At 45.0% G+C, this 22,600-nt stretch overlaps 1 protein-coding gene across 4 annotated transcripts in view; it reads left to right on the top strand.

The window, feature by feature from the left end:
- Positions 1-20,966, top strand: part of FBXL2 (F-box and leucine rich repeat protein 2) — a 79,590-nt gene extending 58,624 nt beyond the window's left edge. Inside the window, exons 7-16 of one of the 4 annotated variants that reach the window (XR_003429029.1) lie at positions 6,996-7,064; positions 7,165-7,260; positions 7,483-7,609; positions 7,743-7,817; positions 9,124-9,254; positions 12,501-12,561; positions 13,270-13,314; positions 13,792-13,848; positions 18,992-19,204; positions 19,850-20,952. Coding sequence is in view for 3 of the 4 variants with exons in the window: in XM_027088306.1 (XP_026944107.1) it covers positions 6,996-7,064; positions 7,165-7,260; positions 7,483-7,609; positions 7,743-7,817; positions 9,124-9,254; positions 12,501-12,561; positions 13,270-13,314; positions 13,792-13,848; positions 18,992-19,204; positions 19,850-19,957 (982 nt within the window). In the remaining variant the exon portion in view is untranslated. Of the gene's footprint in view, positions 1-6,995; positions 7,065-7,145; positions 7,261-7,482; positions 7,610-7,742; positions 7,818-9,123; positions 9,255-12,500; positions 12,562-13,269; positions 13,315-13,791; positions 13,849-18,713; positions 18,830-18,991; positions 19,205-19,849 lie in introns of those variants that run through there. The other 3 variants (XM_027088306.1, XM_027088307.1, XM_027088308.1) reach the window with 3 other exon arrangements.
- The last annotated feature ends 1,634 nt before the right edge of the window (positions 20,967-22,600 follow it).

Below are 22,600 nucleotides of genomic sequence, written 5' to 3' on the forward strand. Positions count from 1 at the left end.
AGTTGGTGCCTGGTCACGGGACCCTCTGTGGCAGCGGCGGTCTGCGCCTGCCTCTGGGGTCTGAGATGGCAGTGCGGTGGCTCACACCAGCCCCTGGAGCTCGTGTAGGTGGTGCCCTGCTGCCTGAGGGAGCTCATGGAGAAAGAACCTCCTATGGTGGCCTGCCCTTTGAGTGCTCCCCAACAGTTGTGCCCTGCCTCTCTGGTGGGCCCAGGCCTCGTCCCATACTCCGTTGGTTGTGTCTCACCACACCCTAGCCCCCTCAGGGTGTCTCCATGCAGCCAGCCCCAGTCCTCTCCTCCAGATTTGACCTCCGAAGCCTGAGCCTCTGCACCCAGCCTCTCCTGCCCCAGCAGATGAGCATCTCAGGCCAGGGAGTGCTGGGCAGCACTGACCTTCTGCGCAGGTCTCTCTCCACTTTGCCCTCTGCAAACCAATTGCTGCGTTCTTCTCCAAGGCTCTGAAGCTCCCCCTCTGTCCCAGCTGATCTCAGTGAAGGGACTTCTCAGTGTGTGGAAACCTTTCCTCTTTCACAGCTCCCTCCCAGGGGTGCAGGTCGCGTCTCGATTTTTTCTCTCTTTTTTTTTTCTTTTGCCTTACCCAGGTACATGGGGAGTTTCTTGCCTTTTTGGAAGTCTGAGGTCTTCTGCCAGCGTTCAGTAGATGTTCTGTGAGAACTGTTCCACATGTAGATGTATTTGTGGGAGAAGGTGAGCTCCATGTCCTACTCCTCCAACATCTTGATCCAATCTCCCATAATTTCTTTAAATACATTTTCTATCCCCCTCTCTTCCTTTTCTCCTTCCAGAACCCCTATTATGTGTAGGTTGGCATGCTTTATATTATCCCATAGATCTTGTATGTTGCTTTCAGTTTTTTTCATTTGTCTTTCTGTCTGCTCTTCTATTGGGTGATTTCCATTATTCTGTTTTCCAGATCACTTATTTATTCTTCTGTGTCTTTTAGTCTGCTCTCCATTGTTTCTAGATTGGTTTTTCTCAACAATTGAATTGTCTACTTTTGAGTGGTTCATCTTTATAGTTTCTAGTTCCTTGTTACAGTGACCTTGCTATATATTTCTATTGCTAATCCTTCTTGATTCCTTTATCTTTTTTGTTATCTCCTTTTTGAATTTGGGGTCTAGTAGACATTATTTGTTCTTTCAGGAGATTTCTGTCACTGTTTAATTGGTAGTAGTTCCTCTGCTTTTTCATTTTACTTAACTTTCTTTGTCTCTATGAATTTAGGAGAAACATCTACTGTGGTTTTGAAGGGCTGTTTTTATGTGGGAGCATCAGTGTGTAGACAGTTTGTGTCCAGTGTCTTTGGTGTGAGGGCTGGTTTTGGTATGGATGCCAGCCACATCTTTCCTCAGAGTGTGCTGGGTGGTATACCCTTGATAGGGTACAAACACAGATAGGGGCTGTGTTTGGTGGTGTAGTGTATTGAGCTTGTGCTGGATGTGAGGCGGGGCTTTCTGTTTGCTGCATCGTTGTCACTACCCTGTCGAGGGCAGGGTCTGCTCCCTGGATGTTGGAGTAGGAGCTCTGAGGGTCAGGTTTGATCAGGCTCCATTGTCCTTGAGGGCATGTCCTGCGCCAAAGGAGCTTATTGCTGAAGCAGGTGAGCCTGTGTGGTCACAGCAAACCTGTGTACAACCTGTGTACCACCTGTGTAGGCATCGGCAGTCCCGCTCTGAAGCAGCCCAAGGTTGCATCCCTTTCTCTGTTGTGTTTATCCCAGATCTAGCGCAAGGCCATGGTGTGGAGTAGGCTGGGGCTCGGGGCCAGGGCATTGTGGCTGCAGGAATTGAGGTGGCTGTGCTGCCACCTGAGATCTGGGCTGCCTCTGTGGTAGTCTTCTCACAGCACCTGTCTGCCCCAGGTCTAGGGCTAAGCTAGAGGTGGAGCCCTTGGGTGGAGTCAGAGTGCTCTTGCTGGAAAATGAAATGCTGCATGCATACTGCTGCCCAGGGCATGTCTGCCTGGGATGCAGCACTTAGCTGTTGCACATTCTTGGAGTGCTCCCCAGTGTGCACACATACAGTGTCTGCCACAGCTAGACCCGCTGCCCTATGTGAATGTTGACAGTGGTATCTGCCGCTCTGCCTGGATCACACCCTAGGTGTGTGTCTGCATAGCTAGACTGAATCTTTGCCCAGATCTCACACCAGGCTGTGGCGTGGAGTGAGCAGGGCCGAGGTGTTCTCCCCTTCAGGTTGGGAAGTGCAGCAAGGCAGCAGCCGCCAGTGCAAGGCTCTCTCCGCCCTGATTGTTAGCAAGCCAGAACGTGCACACTCCTCACAAGTAGAGACTAGGCTACTCCAGCCCTTCTGTGCCTCAGTGGATTCCCAGCAGGCAAGGGGGCTTGTCTTCTTTTGCAAGACCCCAGGCCTGGGATGCCCAGATTGTGAGTCGACTTGCTCCCTCCCCAGGGCAAGGGTCCACCGGTGTGGACTTTCTCTTCCTTTCAGATCCTTCCCAGGGGTGCAGATCCCGACCTGATGCCCTCCCCCCACCCTGTGCCCCCTGCCATTTTTTTGGTCCTACCCAGTTACATGGAGATTTTTCTTGCAGCTTTGGTTGTTTAGGAGTTGTGCCAGTTTCTAGTTCGTTTTCTGTGAGAATTTTTCCTCATGTAGACGTATTTTTGATGTGTTCATGGGGGAGATGAGCTCCACATCCTCCTACTCTGCTATCTTGATCCCCTTCTTCCTACATTGGTTGATGTTTGAATGTTAAACCAACCTTCCACCCTTCAGATAAGTCCCTCTTGAGTTGTCATGTACTGTATTTTTAACATGTTGTTGGATCCTGTTCGCTAAAGTTTTGTTAAAATTTTTTACCTCTGTGTTTGTGAGGGATATTGTTCTGTGGTTTACTTGTGATATTTTTGTCTGGTTTAGGTATCAAGGTACTACTGGCCTTTATAGAATGAGTTGAAATGTGTTTTCTCCTCTTCACTTTTTTTGGAAAAGTTTATGTAGAATTTGTATTGTTTTTCTTAAATGTTTGGTAGAATTCACCATTGAGGCCAGCTGGGCCTGCATGTTTCTTTTGTGAAAGGGTTTTAACTGCAAATTCTATTTTTCTAATATATATAGAACTGTCCAGGTTTTCTATTCCTTCTTGAGTAAGCTTTGGTGTAGTTTTTACCTTTCAAAGATTTTGTCCATTTCACCTAAGTTCTAGAACTTTTGGCATAAAGTTGTGAGTAATACCCTCTTACTATCATTTTAATATCTGTAACATCTGTAGTGAAAGTTCCTCTCTTTATTCTTGATTTGGGTAATTTTGTTTGTTTGGTTTTTTTACTGTATGAAAGTAGTTGCCACGTCTAATAAAAATCACAATGATTGTATAGTGCCTATTGCAATATATATATTCTTTGAATTTTTTACTGACATTGATACCAATTTTTAAAGAGTAAAGATGAGTAAATTTCTCTGATATTGGTAATTTTTGTCTTTTTTTCCCGGTCAGTCTACCTAGGGGTTTATTAATTTTATTGATATTCTCAAAGAACCAGCTTTGGATGTCGTTGATTTTTTTCATTGTTTTTATGTTTTCTACTTCATTGATTTCTTCTCTGGTCTCTATTATTTACTTTATTTTGGGTTTCATGTGGTCTTCTTTTTTCTAGTTTCTTAATGTGGAAGCTCCTTCTTGTAACATATATATATATATATATATATATATATGTGTATATATATATATATATTTAAATTAATTATTTTTGGCTGCATTGGGTCTTCATTGCTGCGCACAGGCTTTTCTCTAGTTGCAGCGAGTGGGGGCTACTCTTCATTGCAGTGCGTGGGCTTCTCACTGCGGTGGCTTCTCTGGTGGAGCACGGGCTCTAGGTGCACACACTTCAGTAGTTATGGTGTGTGGGCTCAGTAGTTGTGGCTTGCAGGCTCTAGAGCACAGGCTCAGTAGTTTTGCGTGGGCTTAGTTGCTCCACAGCATGTGGGATCTTCCTGGACCAGGGCTCAAACCCATGTCCCCTGCATTGGCAGGCAGACTCTCAACCACTGCGCCACCAGGGAAGCCCATAGGTTGAGTATTTTTTATGATTACATTTTATATCTTTTTTTTTTTTGCCTAGTAGCTATAACTCATTATTTTGTAATCTTAGTGGTTATTTTTGAGTTTATATTGTAGATTTTAAAGTGATTTTAGTCAATCCTAAAATTATATTACATCATACTTCCATTTTCCTTTGCTCAGCCTTCATGCTGTTATTGCCATACACTTTAAAATTCCAAATATGGTATGAAATCCACACTAGATTGTTAGTATTTTTGTTTTAACAGTCAATTATTTTTATTTATTTATTTATTTTTTTGCGGTACACGGGCCTCTCACTGTTGTGGCCTCTCCCGTTGCGGAGCACAGGCTCCGGACGCGCAGGCTCAGCGGCCATGGCTCACGGGCCCAGCCGCTCTGCGGCATGTGGGATCTTCCCGGACTGGGGCATGAACCCGCGTCCCCTGCATCGGCAGGCAGACTCTCAACCACTGCGCCACCAGGGAAGCCCAACAGTCAATTATTTTTAAAGAGATTTAAATAATTAAAAAATTGGCTCTCTATACTCAAGTGGTTACTATTTCCAGTATCCTTCATTTCTTTGTGTAGACACAAATTTTCATCTTATGTCATTTTTTTTTTCTGCTTGGAGAATGTTCTTTAAGATTTCTTGCACTGCATATCTGATGAATTTTTTCAGCACTTATGCCTGAAAAAATCTTTATTTTCCCTTCAGTTTTGAAAAATATTTTTGCTGAATATAGAATTCTGTGTTGACAGTTTTTTGTTTTCAGTATTTTAAAGATGCTACTCCTCTGTTTTCTTTTTTGTTATCAGTGAGAAATCTTCTGTCACCCTTATTTTATTCCTCTGTATTAGGCATATCTTTTTTCTCTGGGTGCTTTTAATGTTTTTTCTGTCACTGGTTTTGACCAATTTGGTTAAGCTATGCCTTGGTGGATTTTCCTTCATGTTTCTTGTGCTTGGAATTTTTTGAGTTTCTTGGACTTGTAGGTTTATAATTGTCATAAAATTTTTGACCTTTATTTCTCCAGATTTTTTCCCCCCGCCCCACTCTCCCATTCTTTAGGGACTCCACTTGCACGTTCATTAGGTTGTTTGAAGCTGTCCCACAGTTCTTTCATGCTCTGTTCTTTTTTTCTTGTTTTCTTTCCATATTTCATTTTGGATACTTTCTCCTGCTGTGTCTTTAAGTTCACTAATCTTTTCTTCCTCAATGTCTCATCTGCTGTTAATCCCACCCAGTAAATTTTCATCTCAGCCATTGTGGTTTTCATATTTAAAAGTTTAATTTGTATCTTTGTATATCTTTCATGTCTCTATATAACGTGTTTAATAAACATAACATGTTTAATAAACATGAGATGTTTAATGTAACATCTTCACTCCAGCTTCATAGAACTGTATTCTACAGAACATAGTTATGATAACTTTTAATGCCTTTGTCTGCTATTTCTAGTTTCTGGGTCAGCTTTGATAGATTGAATTTCCTCCTCATTATGGATATATTTTTCCCTCTTCTTTGAATGGGTGGTAATTTTTTGTTCAGTGCCAGACATTGTGAATGTTACTTTGGGTGCAGAATATTTTTGTATTCCTATAAATATACTTGAGTTTTGTTCTGAGATGCAGTTGAGTTACTTGGACATAGTTCCTTTGAGATTTTTTTTTTTTTTTTAATTTGTTGGGTTGGACCAAAGCAGTGGTTAGTCTAGGGATAATTGTACTCCACTCCTGAAGCAAGACGCTTCTCAGTACTCTACCCAGTGCCCCACAAATTATGACATTTTTCACTGTTGTCTGGTGGGAATGGGTACTTACTATTCATGGCCCTGGGTGAGCTCCGGCTGCTGTCCCCTCTAATGCTGCTTGTTGAGTCTTTCCCTGGCTTTGGGTAACTTCCTCACATGCACACTCTGACTAGTACTCTACTGAATTCCTGAGGGGAACGCTCTGCAGATCTCTGACATTTTCTCCATTCTTGTACTCTTCTCTGATACCTCTGATTGCCTTGCTCAGACTTTTGGCTGTATATCCTCAGCTCAGGGAGTCCACCAGGCTCCAGCTGAGTTCCCTTTCCCTGTAGCGTAGCAGAGCGGAAGTAACAGGTAAGAGTGACATCTGGTTTGAGGCCAGGTTTTGGAGACGTAGGGGTATGCATGGAAGCATCAGGATTCAATCCTATAAGATGCTGCAGAAGCCATATTTCAGGAAAATGCAGATGACCTGAGCCAGTCCTTGCTGAATATGTTAAGGAATAAGTGGTGAGTAAGGGATGTTTAATTTTCTGCTTCTGGCCTTGCTGCCAGCCCACAAATCATTGAGGACATCACCCTTCATGGCTCAGTGTCCTCATCAGTAAATGATGGTTCTTGATACTGATCAATTACTGACCCTATCGGTGGCTGGAGATGGCTTCTCCAGAAGGGCCCTGGGGTAACCAAGTGACAGCATGGCACAAGACTCAAGCCCCCTTGCTGCCAGCTGATTTTTCTACAGAGGAGAAGGAACAGGGAGCCAGATCTCTACTCTCAGATGACCGCCAAAATCTGAGTGAAGAAGAGTTTCAACTGATATGTAGTCAGTCTAGGGCTTTGCTTTCCAAAGTGGTGTCCCCAGAGTAGCAGCACTAGTATCGCTCGGGAACGTCTTAGAAATGCAGACCACCAAGCAATTTGCCTGGATCTACCATCAGATTCTGCACTATGAGAAGAACCTCAGTTGTTTCATGTGCTCATCAGAGTTTGAAGAACACTGGTAGCTGTAGTCAACAATTATATATTATACACTTAAAAACTTGTTAAGAGGGTAGATCTCACGTTAAGTATCCTTTCCACAATAAAATAAAATTTTGAAGAGCATTGTTCTAAATGTAAATGGTTATACATGCCCTCTAGTGGCTGCCTAGCAACTTGCAGGGAGTTTTAAAATGTTTTCTCATTTTAGGACCTTTGCACAGAACTGCAGAAACATTGAACATTTAAACCTCAATGGGTGCACAAAAATCACTGACAGGTAAGTAGTGGAAATTACTTTGGTGACTGGTTGGCCGTGGGGAGAGTGAGGGGAGAGAAAGGTGGTTGAAAATACCTTTAGTGCATCTGATTTTTTTCAGCACGTGTTACAGCCTTAGCAGATTCTGTTCCAAGCTGAAACATCTGGATCTGACTTCCTGTGTGTCCATTACAAACAGCTCCTTAAAGGGGATCAGGTAAGAGAACCTGTTGTTAGTGGTCATGAGCAATACCCAAAGCTCTGAACATTTTGGTGTGTCTGAAACCTTTCTCATGGTCCCATTGGAACAGGAAGTGGGCGACTCGGGTTACAGAGGTCTCTCTCCCCTGAACTGCTTGTGGGCTACTAAGCTCAGAGTTGGTCCTAAAGTCTCCGTGGGATGGACTGCACATGTGTGGTTTTGTTTCCTGTTCTCCAGTGAGGGCTGTCGGCACCTGGAGTACCTGAACCTGTCATGGTGTGATCAGATCACGAAGGATGGCATCGAGGCCCTGGTGCGGGGTTGTCGCGGCCTGAGAGCCCTGCTGCTGAGGGGCTGCACGCAGGTACCGGGAGTCCTCATGGCCTGGCTTGTCTAACGTGTATCTAATGTTAGGTGTGTGCACGTGATTATGGAACCTGTGCCCCACTGTCCCCTCACCTGGTTCCATCTCTTTTTTGTTTTCTCCATTCACTCAGCTAGAAGACGAAGCTCTGAAGCACATTCAGAATTACTGCCATGAGCTTGTGAGCCTCAACCTACAGTCCTGCTCAGTAAGTAACATGCCTTTTACGTGAGCTCCCTCCTGTTCCTGTTCCCTCCGTCAGGAACCTGCTGGGGCCCTGCTGGGAAGCAGCCCAGGCAGGTGGGAGGATTGCCACACCCTTATTTCACATCCTGTGTCCTTCTGTGATCTCCCAGTTTCCCACAGGATGGAAGAACAGCAATCTAAACAAAAAGGCCAATACAAAGCCATGGGCATTTCCCCTAAAAACAGCATAGATCAGGGTCTTGGTTTATTTTAAGACATCAGGAATGCTGTGAACTAGTCACTAACCTAAACAGTTCCTGGTAAGGTCTCAGTGTCTTGTCTTTACTTATAAACTGGGGGTGATGACACCTCTCATGGTGTCTCAGTGGATAAAATGAAATAACAGATATGAAAGTGCTTTGAAATATAAAGGGCATATTCAAGAGCAAGGTGTGATTTTCATCAGTGCATTATTAGCCTGTGAAGGATGATTTTTCTTCACTGCCATTGTAAATATTGGTAATTGAAGAGGGTGCTTGCTATGGCCACCTGGGTTTCTCAAGGAGAATGTCAATTTTGAGAAAAGAGAAATCCCTTGTATTTGGCACTTAGTAAATGAATCATAAACCTAAGTTCCCTAATGGTGGGAGGTAAAGCAGAAACTATCTTCTGGGCAAATATTGACCTTATGGGGCTGCACTGTTCAAAAATAGGACCTTGAATTGCATGTAGGGCAGCACTGGCAGGTGGCTTGAAGTATGATATAAATGTATCTGTTTATTTCTGCATAAATTAGCATATTCAAATAAAGATTAATTTGAATCTTCATGGCTAAATTCATAGAATTCTAAGCCATTTATTAATAATTTAGTGATTTACTTAATTTTGCTATTTTCTAAAACATTTCAGGCAATATAAAAATACATGTATGATTTATATAGTAGATATCTAAAGCATTAATATGTAGAAATTCAACCAAAAATTAATGTCACTTAAGCAAGTCTCATGAGCTGTTCATTAAATCTGATATTTAACACAAGTTTATGAATATTTCCTGAAAAAAAAAATCGAACGATTCTGGGTAGAAAAATGGAATTTAAAAATTTTACTCTCCATTAGTAATGCTTGAATATTTTAAAGCTGTTCAGAAATAACATAAATACCTGTCTTCCCTGTACTTCACCTTATTTTGATTAAATTATCAGGATAAAATGCTAGTAACTGGCAACCTAAACTAGTTGACTAACAGGAGACTCCATTTGTCTGCGGCTCCCATTTCACTGTTGCCCGTGCCTTCTGATTTTCCTTTCTGCTTTGGTTCTCCCCAGCGCGTTACGGATGAAGGCGTGGTGCAGATTTGCAGGGGCTGCCACCGGCTGCAGGCCCTCTGCCTGTCTGGCTGCGGCAACCTCACGGATGCCTCCCTCACAGCCCTAGCCTTGAACTGCCCAAGACTTCAGTGAGTGCACCACGCTTTCAGCTTTGCAACTCAGAGCTTGGGGCTGACTGGGAGGGCTTCCTGCAGGAGGAGAAAGGCCTGGCAGTGGGTTGAGGAGGAGGCAGTGGTTGTGTTGTTGGCTTTTGTCAGATATATTGGGGTGTGGGACACTGTAATCTAGTTCATTTAAGGATGTGTGGAGAGTCCCACACTGTCCACCACCAGGGAATCTGAGCCTTCATTTCCTGATGGACTTCACTCATGTGCCCACCTGATTTGCCTCGCCCTGGTATTACTTTTTTTTTTTAACATCTTTATTGGAGTATAATTGCTTTACAATGGTGTATTTGTTTCTGCTTTATAACAAAGTGAGTCAGCTATACATATACATAAATCCCCATATCTCCTCCCTCTTGCGTCTCCCTCCCACCCTCCCTATCCCACCTCTAGGTGGTCACAAAGCACTGAGCTAATCTCCCTGTGCTATGCGGCTGCTTCCCACTAGCTATCTCTATTACATTTGGTAGTGTATATATGTCCACTCTCTCACTTCGTCCCAGCTTACCCTTCCCCCTCCCTGTGTCCTCAAGTCCTTTCTCTACGTCTGTGTCTTTATTCCTGTCCTGCCCCTAGGTTCTTCAGAACCATTTTCTTTTTTTTAGATTCCATATATATGTGTTAGCATACGATATTTGTTTTTCTTTCTGACTTACTTCACTCTGTATGACAGTCTCTAAGTCTGTCCACCTCACTACAAATAACTCAGTTTTTGTTTCTTTTTATGGCTGAGTAATATTCCATTGTATATATGTGCCACATCTTCTTTATCCATTCATCTGTTGATGGACACTTAGGTTGCTTCCATGTCTTGGCTATTGTAAATAGAGCTGCAATGAACATGGTGGTACATGACTCTTTTTGAATTATGGTTTTCTCAGGGTATATGCCCAGTAGTGGGATTGCTGGGTTGTATGGTAGTTCTATTTTTAGTTTTTTTTTTTTTTTTTTTAATTTTTGGCTGCATTGGGTCTTTGTTGCTGCATGCGGGCTTCCTCTAGTTGCGGCGAGCAGGGGCTACTCTTCGTTGCAGTGCGCGGGCTTCTCATTGCAGTGGCTTCTCTTGTTGCGGAGCACAGGCTCTAGGTGCACGGGCTTCAGTAGTTGTGGCTCGCGGGCTCTAGAGCACAGGCTCAGTAGTTGTGGTGCACAGGCTTAGTTGCTCCATGGCATGTGGGATCTCCCCGGACCAGGGCTCGAACCCGTCCCCTGCATTGGCAGGCAGATTCTTAACCACTGTGCCACCAGGGAATCCCCCATTTGTTTTTGTTTTTATTTCCATTTCTCTAGGAGGTGGGTCAAAAAGGATCTTGCTGTGATTTATGTCATAGAGTGTTCTGCCTATGTTTTCCTCTAAGAGCTTTATAGTGTCTGGCCTTACATTTAGGTCTCTAATCCATTTTGAGTTTATTTTTGTGTATGGTGTTAGGGAGTGTTCTAATTTCATTCTTTTACATGTAGCTGTCCAGTTTTCCCAGCACCACTTATTGAAGAGGCTATCTTTTCTCCATTGTATATTCTTGCCTCCTTTATATAAAAATAAGGTGACCATATGTGTGTGGGTTTATCTCTGGGCTTTCTATCCTGTTCCATTGATCTATATTTCTGTTATTGTGCCAGTACCATACTATCTTGATTACTATAGCTTTGTAGTATAGTCTGAAGTCAGGGAGCCTGATTCCTCCAGCTCCGTTTTTCGTTCTCAAGATTGTTTTGGCTATTCGTTGTCCTGATATTACTTTGACATGTGAGCAGACAGATAGCCTCATGTCCAAATGGCACCAGGTTCTCCTCTAAACCAGCTGCTAAATGCACAGAAGGAGGAAAAATCACAGCCACCTTATTTATCATTTTTCCCTAGCAAGAAGAAAAGTTTTAACAAATAATGATTTATTTTCTGATTCTCCATGTAATATTGTGAATATTAAAACTTTAATAATGGCACCAAAATACTAATCATGCTTAACATCAGTTGAACTCATATATGTTCCAGGCTCTTTGTTAGCACTTTCACAAGCATTGTCTCACTTAGTCCTCACTGCATTGCTAGGAGGTGTAGGTACTGTATTCTCAATTGTTTTGCAGAGGAGAAACTGAGACTCAGTGAAAAGCACATGGGGCTTCCCTGGTGGTGCAGTGGTTGAGAGTCCGCCTGCCGATGCAGGGGACACGGGTTCGTGCCCCGGTCCGGGAAGATCCCACATGCCACGGAGCGGCTGGGCCCGTGAGCCATGGCTGCTGAGCCTGCGGGTCCGGAGCCTGTGCTCCGCAATGGGGGAGGCCACAACAGTGAGAGGCACGCGTACCGCAAAAAAAAAAAAAGCAAAGCACATAATTTATCTTGGGTCACATGATAAGTAAGAAGTAAAACTAGAATTTGAACTTGTAGAGTTTGATTTTAGAACCAGCAACCTTAACCCCTACAAAAGAGGCAGAAAAAAGATACTTGTTTTGTTATTCTTTACTTATCGGTGAAACTGATCCATTTTTCATACACCAGTTAGATATCTTTTTTTTTTTTCCTTTGGCTGCACCATATGGCATGCAGGATCTTAGTTCCCTGGCTGAGGATCGAACCCACGACCCCTGCAGTGGAAGCGTGGAGTCCTAACCACTGGACTGCCAAAGAAGTACCCCCCGCCCCCGCCTTTTTTTTTTTTGGTTATATACCTTCTGAGGATTGTCTTATTTTGCCTTTTCCCCATTTTTCTTACTGTTGAATTAGGGAAGATTCTAGAGAATTTTGATGTTTCTGCATGGTAGGAATATAGGTGGTCAAAACTGGTCAGAAAGGAGGTCAAAATTATTGCTATAAGGGAGTAATTTAACTTAAAAATATTATTTAAGCATCCATCCCTGTTAAGCATGGATGTTTTCATTGGCTGTGAATTTTTAAAATTTCCTTTAGGGTGACTGGGAATTTCAATAAATGCAGTATATCAAGATGATTTTGTTGAGTGAAAGTACATTTTAATTGTTTAGAAGTCAACACATATTAGAATAATATCTAAAAACAGCAACCATGTGCTGGTATTGTGGGAAGATTCCTGGATTTACTGACCAAGTTTGGGATGGGACTTTGGGCAGGTCACATTCCTCCTGAGCCTCCTTTTTGTGTCACAGAGTGGAATAAACTCCAGAGCATTGTAAAGAACGCTTTTCTGTTGTTAACCAGTCGCCACTTTGTCTTCTGTGCACTCCTTATCCCAGGATCTTGGAGGCTGCCCGATGTTCCCATTTGACTGATGCAGGCTTTACACTTTTAGCTCGGGTAAGACAGAGGTTTTACAAAATCAAACCAAACTCTAATTCACCTCCCTCAGTCAAAGTGAATTGGAGTGGTCTTGGAGTGTGCAAAAAACTACCTTCAGAAATGACAGGCACCAAGTAGAATAGAGTCCTTGTGGGGGGTGTTCTGAATTTTCCCCAGCAGGCTGGAAAGCTAGGCAGGTCCTGTACCAGGCGTGGACCTCACTCTCACTTGGTCAGGTGGGACCCCAATGAGAAGAGCCTCCTCCCTGCCGGGAGATGCCCTTCCTCACACAGACCCCAACTCAGCCTCTCAGTAGCATCCCTCAGCTGGGCTGGGCTCTGCCTCTGCCTCTGCCCTCTCTCTCCACACTGCCCTGCCAGTGCCAACCACTGTGGGGCCCCTGTGGCCTGCTGCCCAGAACCCATGACCTCCTGGGGATGCTGATACACTCTTCCTCCTACCCCAGCCCTCCACCATCCCCACCGTGGCTGAGCGCCCACCCCCACGACCTCCCAGAGCCCATTCCATGGCTAAAATCTCTGTGCTGATACCTGTGAGCCACTGGGAAGGTGCAGACAACTGCCTTTCCAGGATGAGAGAAGGAAATGCAGCCCTAATGCCCATTTCCAAAGTGAATATGATTCAAAGGGCACCTGCTCAAAAGTGCTGGCTCACTGGGTCACCTTCGGAATGGGGTGTCTTATGGACTCTTATGGACTTTTTCAGAATTGTCATGACCTGGAGAAGATGGATCTCGAAGAATGCATCTTGGTGAGTGGACTCCTGACAGCTCTGCAGGGCGCCCCTCAGCCACTGACAGGCGTAACCAGAGACGCCAACTGGCCATTGTCTGGACCCTCCTTGCCCCAGCGTAGGTGTAAGGGCTTGGGAACCTGTGAGGGCCACGGGAGGGGGATGCATAAACTTTGGGCTGTTCTCAGTCATCAGAGTTACAGCCAAGTTCAGCATAGCACCATCTTTTGCCAAACATTAAAAAAACAAAAGGACTCATTTTCACAAAACTTAAGGGAGAAATAAGCTTGCATGTCCAGTGATGAGGTGACTCTACAGAGAAGAATCTCGGGGGACCCTCTTTGTCCCTTTGTCCCTCGGGCTCCCAGCCCAAGTGTGCTTGAGATGAGTTTTTAATTCTCTTTTGCACCTTTTGATTCTTGTATTCAGGAGAAGCAGGATTAGGTATTAAGTTCTGGTGTAGAAGCCACACTGACACCACGTGTTTCTCTCCAGATAACCGACAGCACACTCATCCAGCTCTCCATTCACTGTCCTAAACTGCAAGCCCTGGTGAGTCTGAGCTTTTTGTGACGTTACTTACCTCTTAGGGATGAAAGAACCCCCGTACTACAGCAAGAGCCTTCCTTTCCATAGGGTGTCATCATTCTTGGTTTCAAAGGTCTGTGCGTTGGGCTCACTTGGGAGGCAGGGTATCTAAATGTCACTGCTTTCATTTTAGGGTGTGAACCTAATATAGGGACCAGCGTCCTTACTCAAATTCATGTTCATCATGTCGGGTATAGTGAAAGTTAGCACGGTTAAAATGAGGCCATCCTTATATTACATTTCATATCTGCTCAAATATCTATGGGGGGGGAATTAGAATATACTGAAAGATCTAGAATGAGCAATGAAGAGTGTCATTGACACTCTTAGCCATGCAGACGTCGCATGCACGTTTCCCATCTGGCTGCTGGATGTGAAGCAGGGGTGGAGTCCCCATTTGGCTGCCTGCTCCCACCAGATACACTGACTCACTGAATCCCAACACAGCCCTGTGATGTGGGCACCATGGACATCCCTATTTTATCAGTGAGGAAGCTGAGGCTCAGCGCGGTTAAGAAGCTTGCCCAGATTTACACAACTGCCCAAAGGACCCAGATCTCGTGGCTTCCGTGGGGTCTGGTCTTCCCACTGCCCTCAGATACACGACAGATTTTTAAGCCAGCTCTCTCTATCCCCTTTGAACTTGCTCTGTCAGCAAGGGCTAGGATTTTATAACATCATTAGAGCTCCATTTGGCCTTGAGTTACTCTCCCCACCAGTTTTCCTTATTTCCACATTCCTTCTGGATGCTTCTCCCTCAGGCACAAGTGTGCTGGGCTTTGGACAGCTCTGGGACTTTGAGTTTGGTGTCAGACTTCAGAGATAGTCAGAAACCTACCTGTTTCCAGATTCTCTGCTGAAACTGTTTCCCTCTACACACCTGCAGATAATTTTGTCTTTCTAATGTCTTTACTCCCAAATTAGTTCTGATCTGGTTTTATAATTGATAGAACCAGTTGTCTGATGGGCTTTCTCCACCCCTCGTCCCCGTGTCCCTGAGATGGCCTGCTTCTCAGAGGTGTGGGGAAGGTTAGGAGCCCCGTGCTTTGTTTCCTGTTTTAACCTCCCTCCTCCCTGTTGCCCAAGGGCTCTCTCCCCGACTCGGAGATACCCTGGACTTGGACTCCCACCCCTTGGGCAGTGTCGTCTCTTGTGTGCATGGGACAAGGCCTTCCACCAGCTCCCTAACTCCTGCTTCCTCAGGAGTGCAGGCCCACCTCAGCGACGGGTCAGGAAATGTCTTCCAAATAGTGTTCTCCCCAGCGGGGATTCTGGTGACTGAAATCTTCTCCATCTTCCCCGATATTCATACAAGCTACTTCCAGAAAGGGGACTTAGAGTAAAAGATAAACTATAATAAAACCCAGAAGTCCAAGATAAGAGCCTCAAATGAAAATAAAAAAGAAAAATACCTGGAGGATTATTAGCAGAAAAGCAGGGAAACAGTTGCAGTTGAAATCTAAACTTAGCTTTGGAGATGCCTGGTAGCCCACACAGAAAAGGGAAATGCTGTGGATTAAATCTGATTATATTCATCAAATTCACTCTACAAACACCTCTTGAGGACCATTACACGCCGGGCACTGTTCTAGGCACTGGAGAGTGAAAAGATCATTCATCAGAAGAGACAGACTTTATCGTCACTCAGAAATTGCACAGCAGTGTGTGTCTGGATCCTTGTTAACGGATACTCCAGGGGCTCTCCCTGCTACGGACATGGTAGCAGCGCCTCTGTCAGCCCCCAGGTAGAGCCAAGGGTGAGTGGAAGCTCAGGGTTGTTGGATGTGCGTTTCTGCTGCTGCAGGTCTCACAGCACAGATGCAGAGTCTTGGTGCGGGGCAGCCTGGGTGCGCCTGGGACACGCGCTTAGGAGCAGCCGGTCCCCACCTCCCTGGGGGAGGGCCAGACAGTGCTCTCCATGCTGGAGCCAGGGGTCCACCCCAGGGAGTCCTCCCCCAGCCTGGGGAGCTCAGAGGAGCCAGTGCTATTGGGGCAAAGCTCCACAGATTCAGAATTTTGAAATCTGGTTTTTAGCTTTTACTAAAGATCTGCAAGCAGGAAGAAATGAGGGAAGTGACCACTAGCCCCGAGCCAGGTAACTATCACACCTCATTTGCTAAACTTCAGTTCCCTGTTCTTCTTTACATGTGAAGGAGGCAAGTGTGCACATACCCCACCCCTTCCAGGAACTGCTCTGTGATCCTCAAGGGAGGAAGGGCCTTGTACTCTCACAAAAACCAAATCTAGAAGGCCATTTTGAAAGGGAAACTCATCATGTTTCTTTGAAAATAAGTCAAATATACAGTTGCAAACAAGGGGAACTCCAGATTCAAAAGAACACAGAGGAGTTCATGAAGTTTGTTCAAAGGAGGTTAAGGATCCTCTTCGTTACTTCAGTTTTTAGTTTGTGGGATGGCATCAGCAGGTTCTATTGATAATTGGGGGGCTGGTTTCCTCTTCAGTACCAGAGCCAGTTTTTTTGACTTTTAAAATATTAATGCAGCTCATTGGTCCTAGAAGCTATCTAAGAATTTTAGCTATTAAAGAATAAAGAATTGCAGCCAATAAAGACTATATTATTTTCTTGATGCCACAGAGTTTTATCTTTCACCCTGATTTATCACAGCCTTTACCAGTGAGATTTGTACCTTCATGTTTTCTTGTTACTAATTACTGCCCTTTTCAGCTTAACAAAGTCCCTTTAACATTTCTTGTAAGGCAGGTTTAGTGATGATGAACTAGTTTAGCTTTAGCTTGTCTGGAAAACTCTCTCCTTCCGTTCTTTTTTTGTGGCCACGCTGTGTGGCTTGCAGTATCTTAGCTCCCCAACCAGGGACTGAACCTGGGCCCCAGCAGTGAAAGCGCTGAGTCCTAACCACTGGACCACCAGGGAATTCCTATCTCTCCTTCAGTTCTGAATAACTTTGTTGGGTTTAGTATTCTTGGTTGGAATTTTTTTTCATTTCTGTCAGCACTCTGAATATATTGTGCCCCTCCATTCTGGCCTGCAAAGTTTCTACTGAAAAGCCTGCTGATAGTCTTACGGGGAGTTCCCTTGTATATAACAAGTTGTTTTTCTCTTGCTGCTCTTAAGATTCTTTAATTTTTGACATTTTAATTGTAATGTGTTTTGGCGTGGGTCTCATCTTACTTGGAATTCTCTGGGCTTTCTGAATCTGGATGTGTTTCCTCCCCCAGCCTAGAGAAGTTTTCAGCCATTATTTTCTCCATTAGCTTTTCTGCCTCTTTCTCTCTCTTCTCCTTCTGTTACCCTCATAATGAGAACATTAGTCCACTTGATATTGTCCCATAAGTCTGTTAGGGTATCTTCTTTACTTTTTTTCATTCTTTTTCTCTTTGCTGCTCTGATTGGGTGATTTTCACTGCCATGTCTTCAAGTCACTGATCCTTTTATCTGCTTCATCTAGTCTGTTCTTGAAACCTTCTACTTTATTTTTCAGTTCAGTTGTATTCTTCAGCTCCGTGACCTCTGTTTGGTTCTTTTCCCAGATAAGGGCGTAAACTCCTGTCTGGGGGGATACTGACCAGGGAGAGTGCAGAGATGGCATGTACCTGCACCTACCTTTGCTGAGAGCACATCTGTAGGCCTCTAGATGTGTACCAGACCTGAAGCCCGCCCTGTAAGCTCCAGGACAAGCAAATAGGCCTCTTTCCCAGAAAGGCTGGGGGTGTGTTTCAGCCTGCTGTCTGTAAAGTGCCCTGGGGGTGGTAGCCTGCCAAGAACTCTTTCATGTTAAAGTCCCATGGGACCCAGGAATACAAGCCTTCTTTGGCCATCAGGGCCAGGTGAGCAAGGAGCATCCCATGGGCACCTTATACAAAGACTGGGGCACCAGAAATAGAAACCAGGTCACCAGGCAGATGTAAAAGCTCCCTCTGGGAGATCCTGGTGCTCTGGAGCACGGCAGAGGGGAGAGCAAGGACAGCATCAGCCTCCAGGGTCTCTAGGAAGGATTACAGTCAGCCCTTGGATGTGTGTTTAATTAGAAACTTGTGCCCCTGGCTGCAGCTGTGAGGACAAGCTCCTAGTCCTCCTTCCAAGAAAGACGACTCCTGGGTGTTTTCTCTTGCTGATCCCGGGACGTGGGAGCCACGTAACAATCTCTCCATTGGTTACAGTCCCGTGGGACCCCGCAGGCCAGGAGATGGACGTGTCCCCTGGCAACAGCTGCAAAAACGGGGGCACCAGACACACGTGAAACTCTCCCCCTGAGAGAAACATAGAGACAGAGAATGAGGATGGCACCCTGGTGCAAGGCAGAGGCAGGGCCGGGAGAGGATGCGAAATAGTGCTCACCGGGAAGGAAGAAGCCCAGAATTTAAAAAAGAAAATGTCATCCAGTGGCTGGAGCTCGGCAGAGGGAATGTGCAAAGATGGCCCCCGCCCATCCCTAGGCCCTGGGGGCACCCCAGCAGGCCCCCCAATGTGTCACCTAGCAGGCGAGCCTCCCACACCCGGGCTGGGCTCCCCTCCATCATCTGGGCCCTGGGGGTGGGGAGGGCCCGGGTGTGAAAGTCCTTTGAATTCCTCCTCACATTGCTGTGGTCTCTGGGTCTCTCGGAGGTCAGCGGGTTGGTTTTTCCAGCTAGACGTTCAGGTGCCTAATGTGGGGTTAAACCGTTCTAAACTGTTCGCTCCTCAGTGAGAAGCTCCAGGTTATGAGTTCCCTCCTGCCCGGGGGTCTCCGCGCTTGGGGCCGGGGTTCATGACAGACTGGCCCAGCCTCTCCTTCCGCTTCCAAGTGGGCCTTCTCTCATCTGCCCAACGTGGAGAGTCGTTCAGCCAGTTTTTATGTTTTTTTCTGGAGGAAGCTGTTCCCTGTGTAGCTGTAGATTCGCTGTTTGCGGGAAGAGGTGAGTTCAGGATCCTCACGGCGCAGACCGCCCTCTGCAGTGTCGGTTCCCATCTCTACCTGGCCCGAAGGTGAGAGAAGCCGCTGCCCATGGGCCCACAGCTTTGTGCTCCATCCTCCCGCTGCTCAGTGGTTCCCAGGGACGCTGCCTGGGCCGGCTTCCCTGCTCTTCCTGGGCCGTGAGCCTTGGAATGAGAGGGTCCAGCAAACATCTGTGCTTCCCTTCATTCCAGAGCCTGTCCCACTGTGAGCTCATCACGGATGATGGGATCCTGCACCTGAGCAACAGCCCTTGCGGCCACGAGAGGCTGCGGGTGCTGGAACTGGACAACTGCCTCCTCATCACTGACGTGGCCCTGGAGCACCTGGAGAACTGTCGTGGCCTGGAGCGCCTCGAGCTGTACGACTGCCAGCAGGTCACCCGCGCGGGCATCAAGCGGATGCGGGTAAGTGTCGGGCAGCAGCCACACCTGGCAGTTTCTCAGCAAACGACAAATACACCAAGAATCAACATCCATTTTCTACATTCTGTCCTGGGCCAATAGTTACGAAAACTATCCTCTTAGACTTCTTCTAAATTTCCTCATTAGACCCCACCCTGGAAAGAGTCGACTTCTAGAATGGGTCTGGGTGGAGGTTCCATGTGGTCTGTTGATTAGCAAACTTACTAGAAGGAAAGGGACTTAAGGCCGTTATCAGTAGGCTTGATCTTTGCTAATTTCTACGTATAAAGTGTCTTAATAACTGTGGCGTTCTTTCCGCATGTAGTTCACCTCCGTCGTTCTTGAATACGCTTTAAGTTTAGGCAACTTTGCACTTAGACCCCTAAGCAGCCCCAGGTGCTACAGCTGTTACATCTCTACTTGGTTTGCACACAGGGACGACGACCACCCCTTTGTCTTTAAAAGGTGCTGTTTGGGGAGACGTGCATGTCGACAGGAGCAGCGTTAGCGCACACCAGAAATTCTATTGGGACTATCTGCCTAATGGTAGAGTGAACTAGATTCTATAGGAGAACTGTGGGCTTTTCTAGGATTATGCCTGCAATCCCCAAACTATCTTATGACTACACTTTTCCTTTCTACTTTCAGGCCCAGCTCCCTCATGTCAAAGTCCATGCCTACTTTGCTCCTGTCACCCCGCCGACAGCAGTGGGAGGAAGTGGACAGAGGCTATGCAGGTGCTGTGTCATCCTCTGACAGCAGCTGCCCAGCCCAGGGCTTCACGAGGTGTCCCTTCCTCCCGAGGACCCGAGTCTTTCTGACGTAGTCCACCATCATCCAAATCTGTTGATTCTCCATTGGGAAAGGCATTTACAGGTAAAAGACTTCTGCAGGGACTGCAGTAACTCTCGTGATAGTTTTTACCTTTATTCTGCTGTGATGCAATCAATTCGAAGCCTTGTGTCAATTACCACAGGGCAAGAGTGGTCATAGTGCAGCCAGGACCACGCAGGAGCCCTGGATCTCTAGAGGTGGGTGCCTCCCTCGGTACAGGACTCCTGCCCTTGGCTTTGTCAGCATTCCTCGAACAGACCATTAGTGTTAGCACAAATTGAGCAGAAAAATAAGCTGTTGATTTTCTACCTGATACTTCAGCCAGTGGCCTACTTTTATTCACAACGATTCCATTTTGATTAGCAGGACTTTTCCACTTTGAAGATTAAATAGCAACTTTATCAAAGTGACTATACTGCAAATTCATAATGCCCGACAGTTTTCTATGTAGCGACTTACATGGAAGGCAAGTTAATAGGTTTCCATGAGACACCAAAGAATGAGGACTCTAAACAGGGTGAAGCAAGGTCTTCACCTTTCTGTTTCTGTCAACTTGTCATATATCCTTTTGGGGACCAAAAACTAAACAAAAGCAACTCAGTTTGTGTTGCCTGATTGGAAATCATAAGCTCTGGCGTAGGCTGTGGCACATAATGTGTTGTTGTTATAGAAAAGCTGATCATGTCATGTCTCACAAACTTTGGGGGACCTTAAAGAAACAGAATTAAGGCTCAAGTTATCTATAATATAATCAATTAAAAATAATGGATGCATGTAGAATGGGTGTGATTTTTTTCCAAGTTTATTTTAAAATCTTAGAAATCAAGTTACACCAGGACTATTCAAAAATTTTACACACTTAAAACTAAAATCAGTAAAGTGTTGGCACCTTTGAGACTTATATAAAAATGAATAAACCACTGCAATGCTTAAGCCAGAGGGTTTTATTGCTATTATCTCATGGCAGACAAATCTGAGCAAATCCATCTTCCAAATTCAGGCGTTCCTAATGTTACCTGAAATCTGATAAGATGATCTGGTTTCTGCTCTGTGCTGTCCACATTTGTGACCTTTACTGCATCTCTGTGTTAATGGTAGCCAACCCTTCTTAGTAACCACGCCCCAAACTGAAGAGCCCAGAGCTCACGAGAAGCTGAGGGAAACAGCAAAAACGAGAAATTTCCCCATGACGAGCAATACTTCTAATTGGGTTACGGTTCTATTAGGTGGAGAGTTTTAGAAGCATTTAGGATACAAGGCCTCAGCTGCATTCTGGGGAGAGAAGGCAAGTAGATGGATATACAACTCTATAAATCAATCAACAGGATTATCAGAATAAGCATTAAAGTCCTGATGAGTCTGCTGCCTTATTGTGTGTATACCATAGCAGTTATCTAAATATACATTTACACCACTGTGTGGGGGAAAAAATGGCTGTTGCAGGAAGCTATGAATATAGTTTCTATTTTAAAAATTTAAATGACCATGGGCCTTCTATACATTATCTCTTTTGAGCCCGGACACAACCTCTCACAGCTGCTGGACTCTGGCTGAATGACGTTGGACCACATCTACAAAACAGGAGAACCTCTGTTAAGAAAAATCAGGTTTGCTTCCCCTTTAAGTGTGGCACAGTCACTGGATAAGCTGTCCTCAGTTTGCATCAGCTTTGAGGAAACAAACTGAAAACACACACTCCCATCAGCTCTTATAACAACATTGGGACTGGTGTGTACTCAGAACATACACAGTGAGCTCCTTGATTCTATGACATGAGGTGACACACTGGCAGGAACTTGGATTTTAAATGAGACACACATTTGCAAAACAATCGGAAAACATTTATTATACTGAAATGTGTACATCCTACTATTAAAAAAACAAAGTAGCAAATTTGCTGGTGCCATAATTTAACCTGTTTCACTGGGACAGACTAATGTGCTGCTTGGTGTCATTTCAAGTTTGATGAGCTTTAATTATTGTTACCCCACTTGTAAAACCTGATGAGGAATTCAAAATAGCACACAGCATTAAAAATGACATTTATTGTTCCATAACTCTTGAGGCTCAGAAAGGAATGCTAAATAGACAAGCAAAACTCTCAACAATTAAGAGACGCTCACTTCCTTCCCAAGTGACTGGTACGGAAAACACGCGGTCACGCAAAAGCAAAGGGCAAATGACGGAAAGGAAAGCTCTCCTGCTTCAGGGTCTATACAAGTTGTTACGGATATTTTCAAACCGAAGATGGAATATTTAGAGACATTACTTTTTCATATCAAATAACCCCCTTTATGAACAAAACATAAAATGCCAAAGCTTTCACCCACTGAAGTAGTTTTGTCTTCTGGGAGAGATTTTAAACTCAAAATTACCCATTCTTATTTCTGCCTGAACAAAGATAAGGATCAAATAATACACTCAAAACCAAGACACTGGGTAAACGGACAGAGATGGTATAATTAAAATGGAATCGAAGTTTGAAAAGAAAATTGTGTCTAGTACACCACAGGCCTCAAATGCTTGCTGATGAATTTTGGGAAGGCTTCGGGTGAAGGGAAGAGA

This window comes from Aethalodelphis obliquidens, unplaced genomic scaffold (genome assembly GCF_003676395.1).
Source record: "Aethalodelphis obliquidens isolate GAN/ISIS:26980383/991018 unplaced genomic scaffold, ASM367639v1 scaffold62, whole genome shotgun sequence".
NCBI classification, from domain to species: Eukaryota; Metazoa; Chordata; class Mammalia; order Artiodactyla; family Delphinidae; genus Aethalodelphis; species Aethalodelphis obliquidens.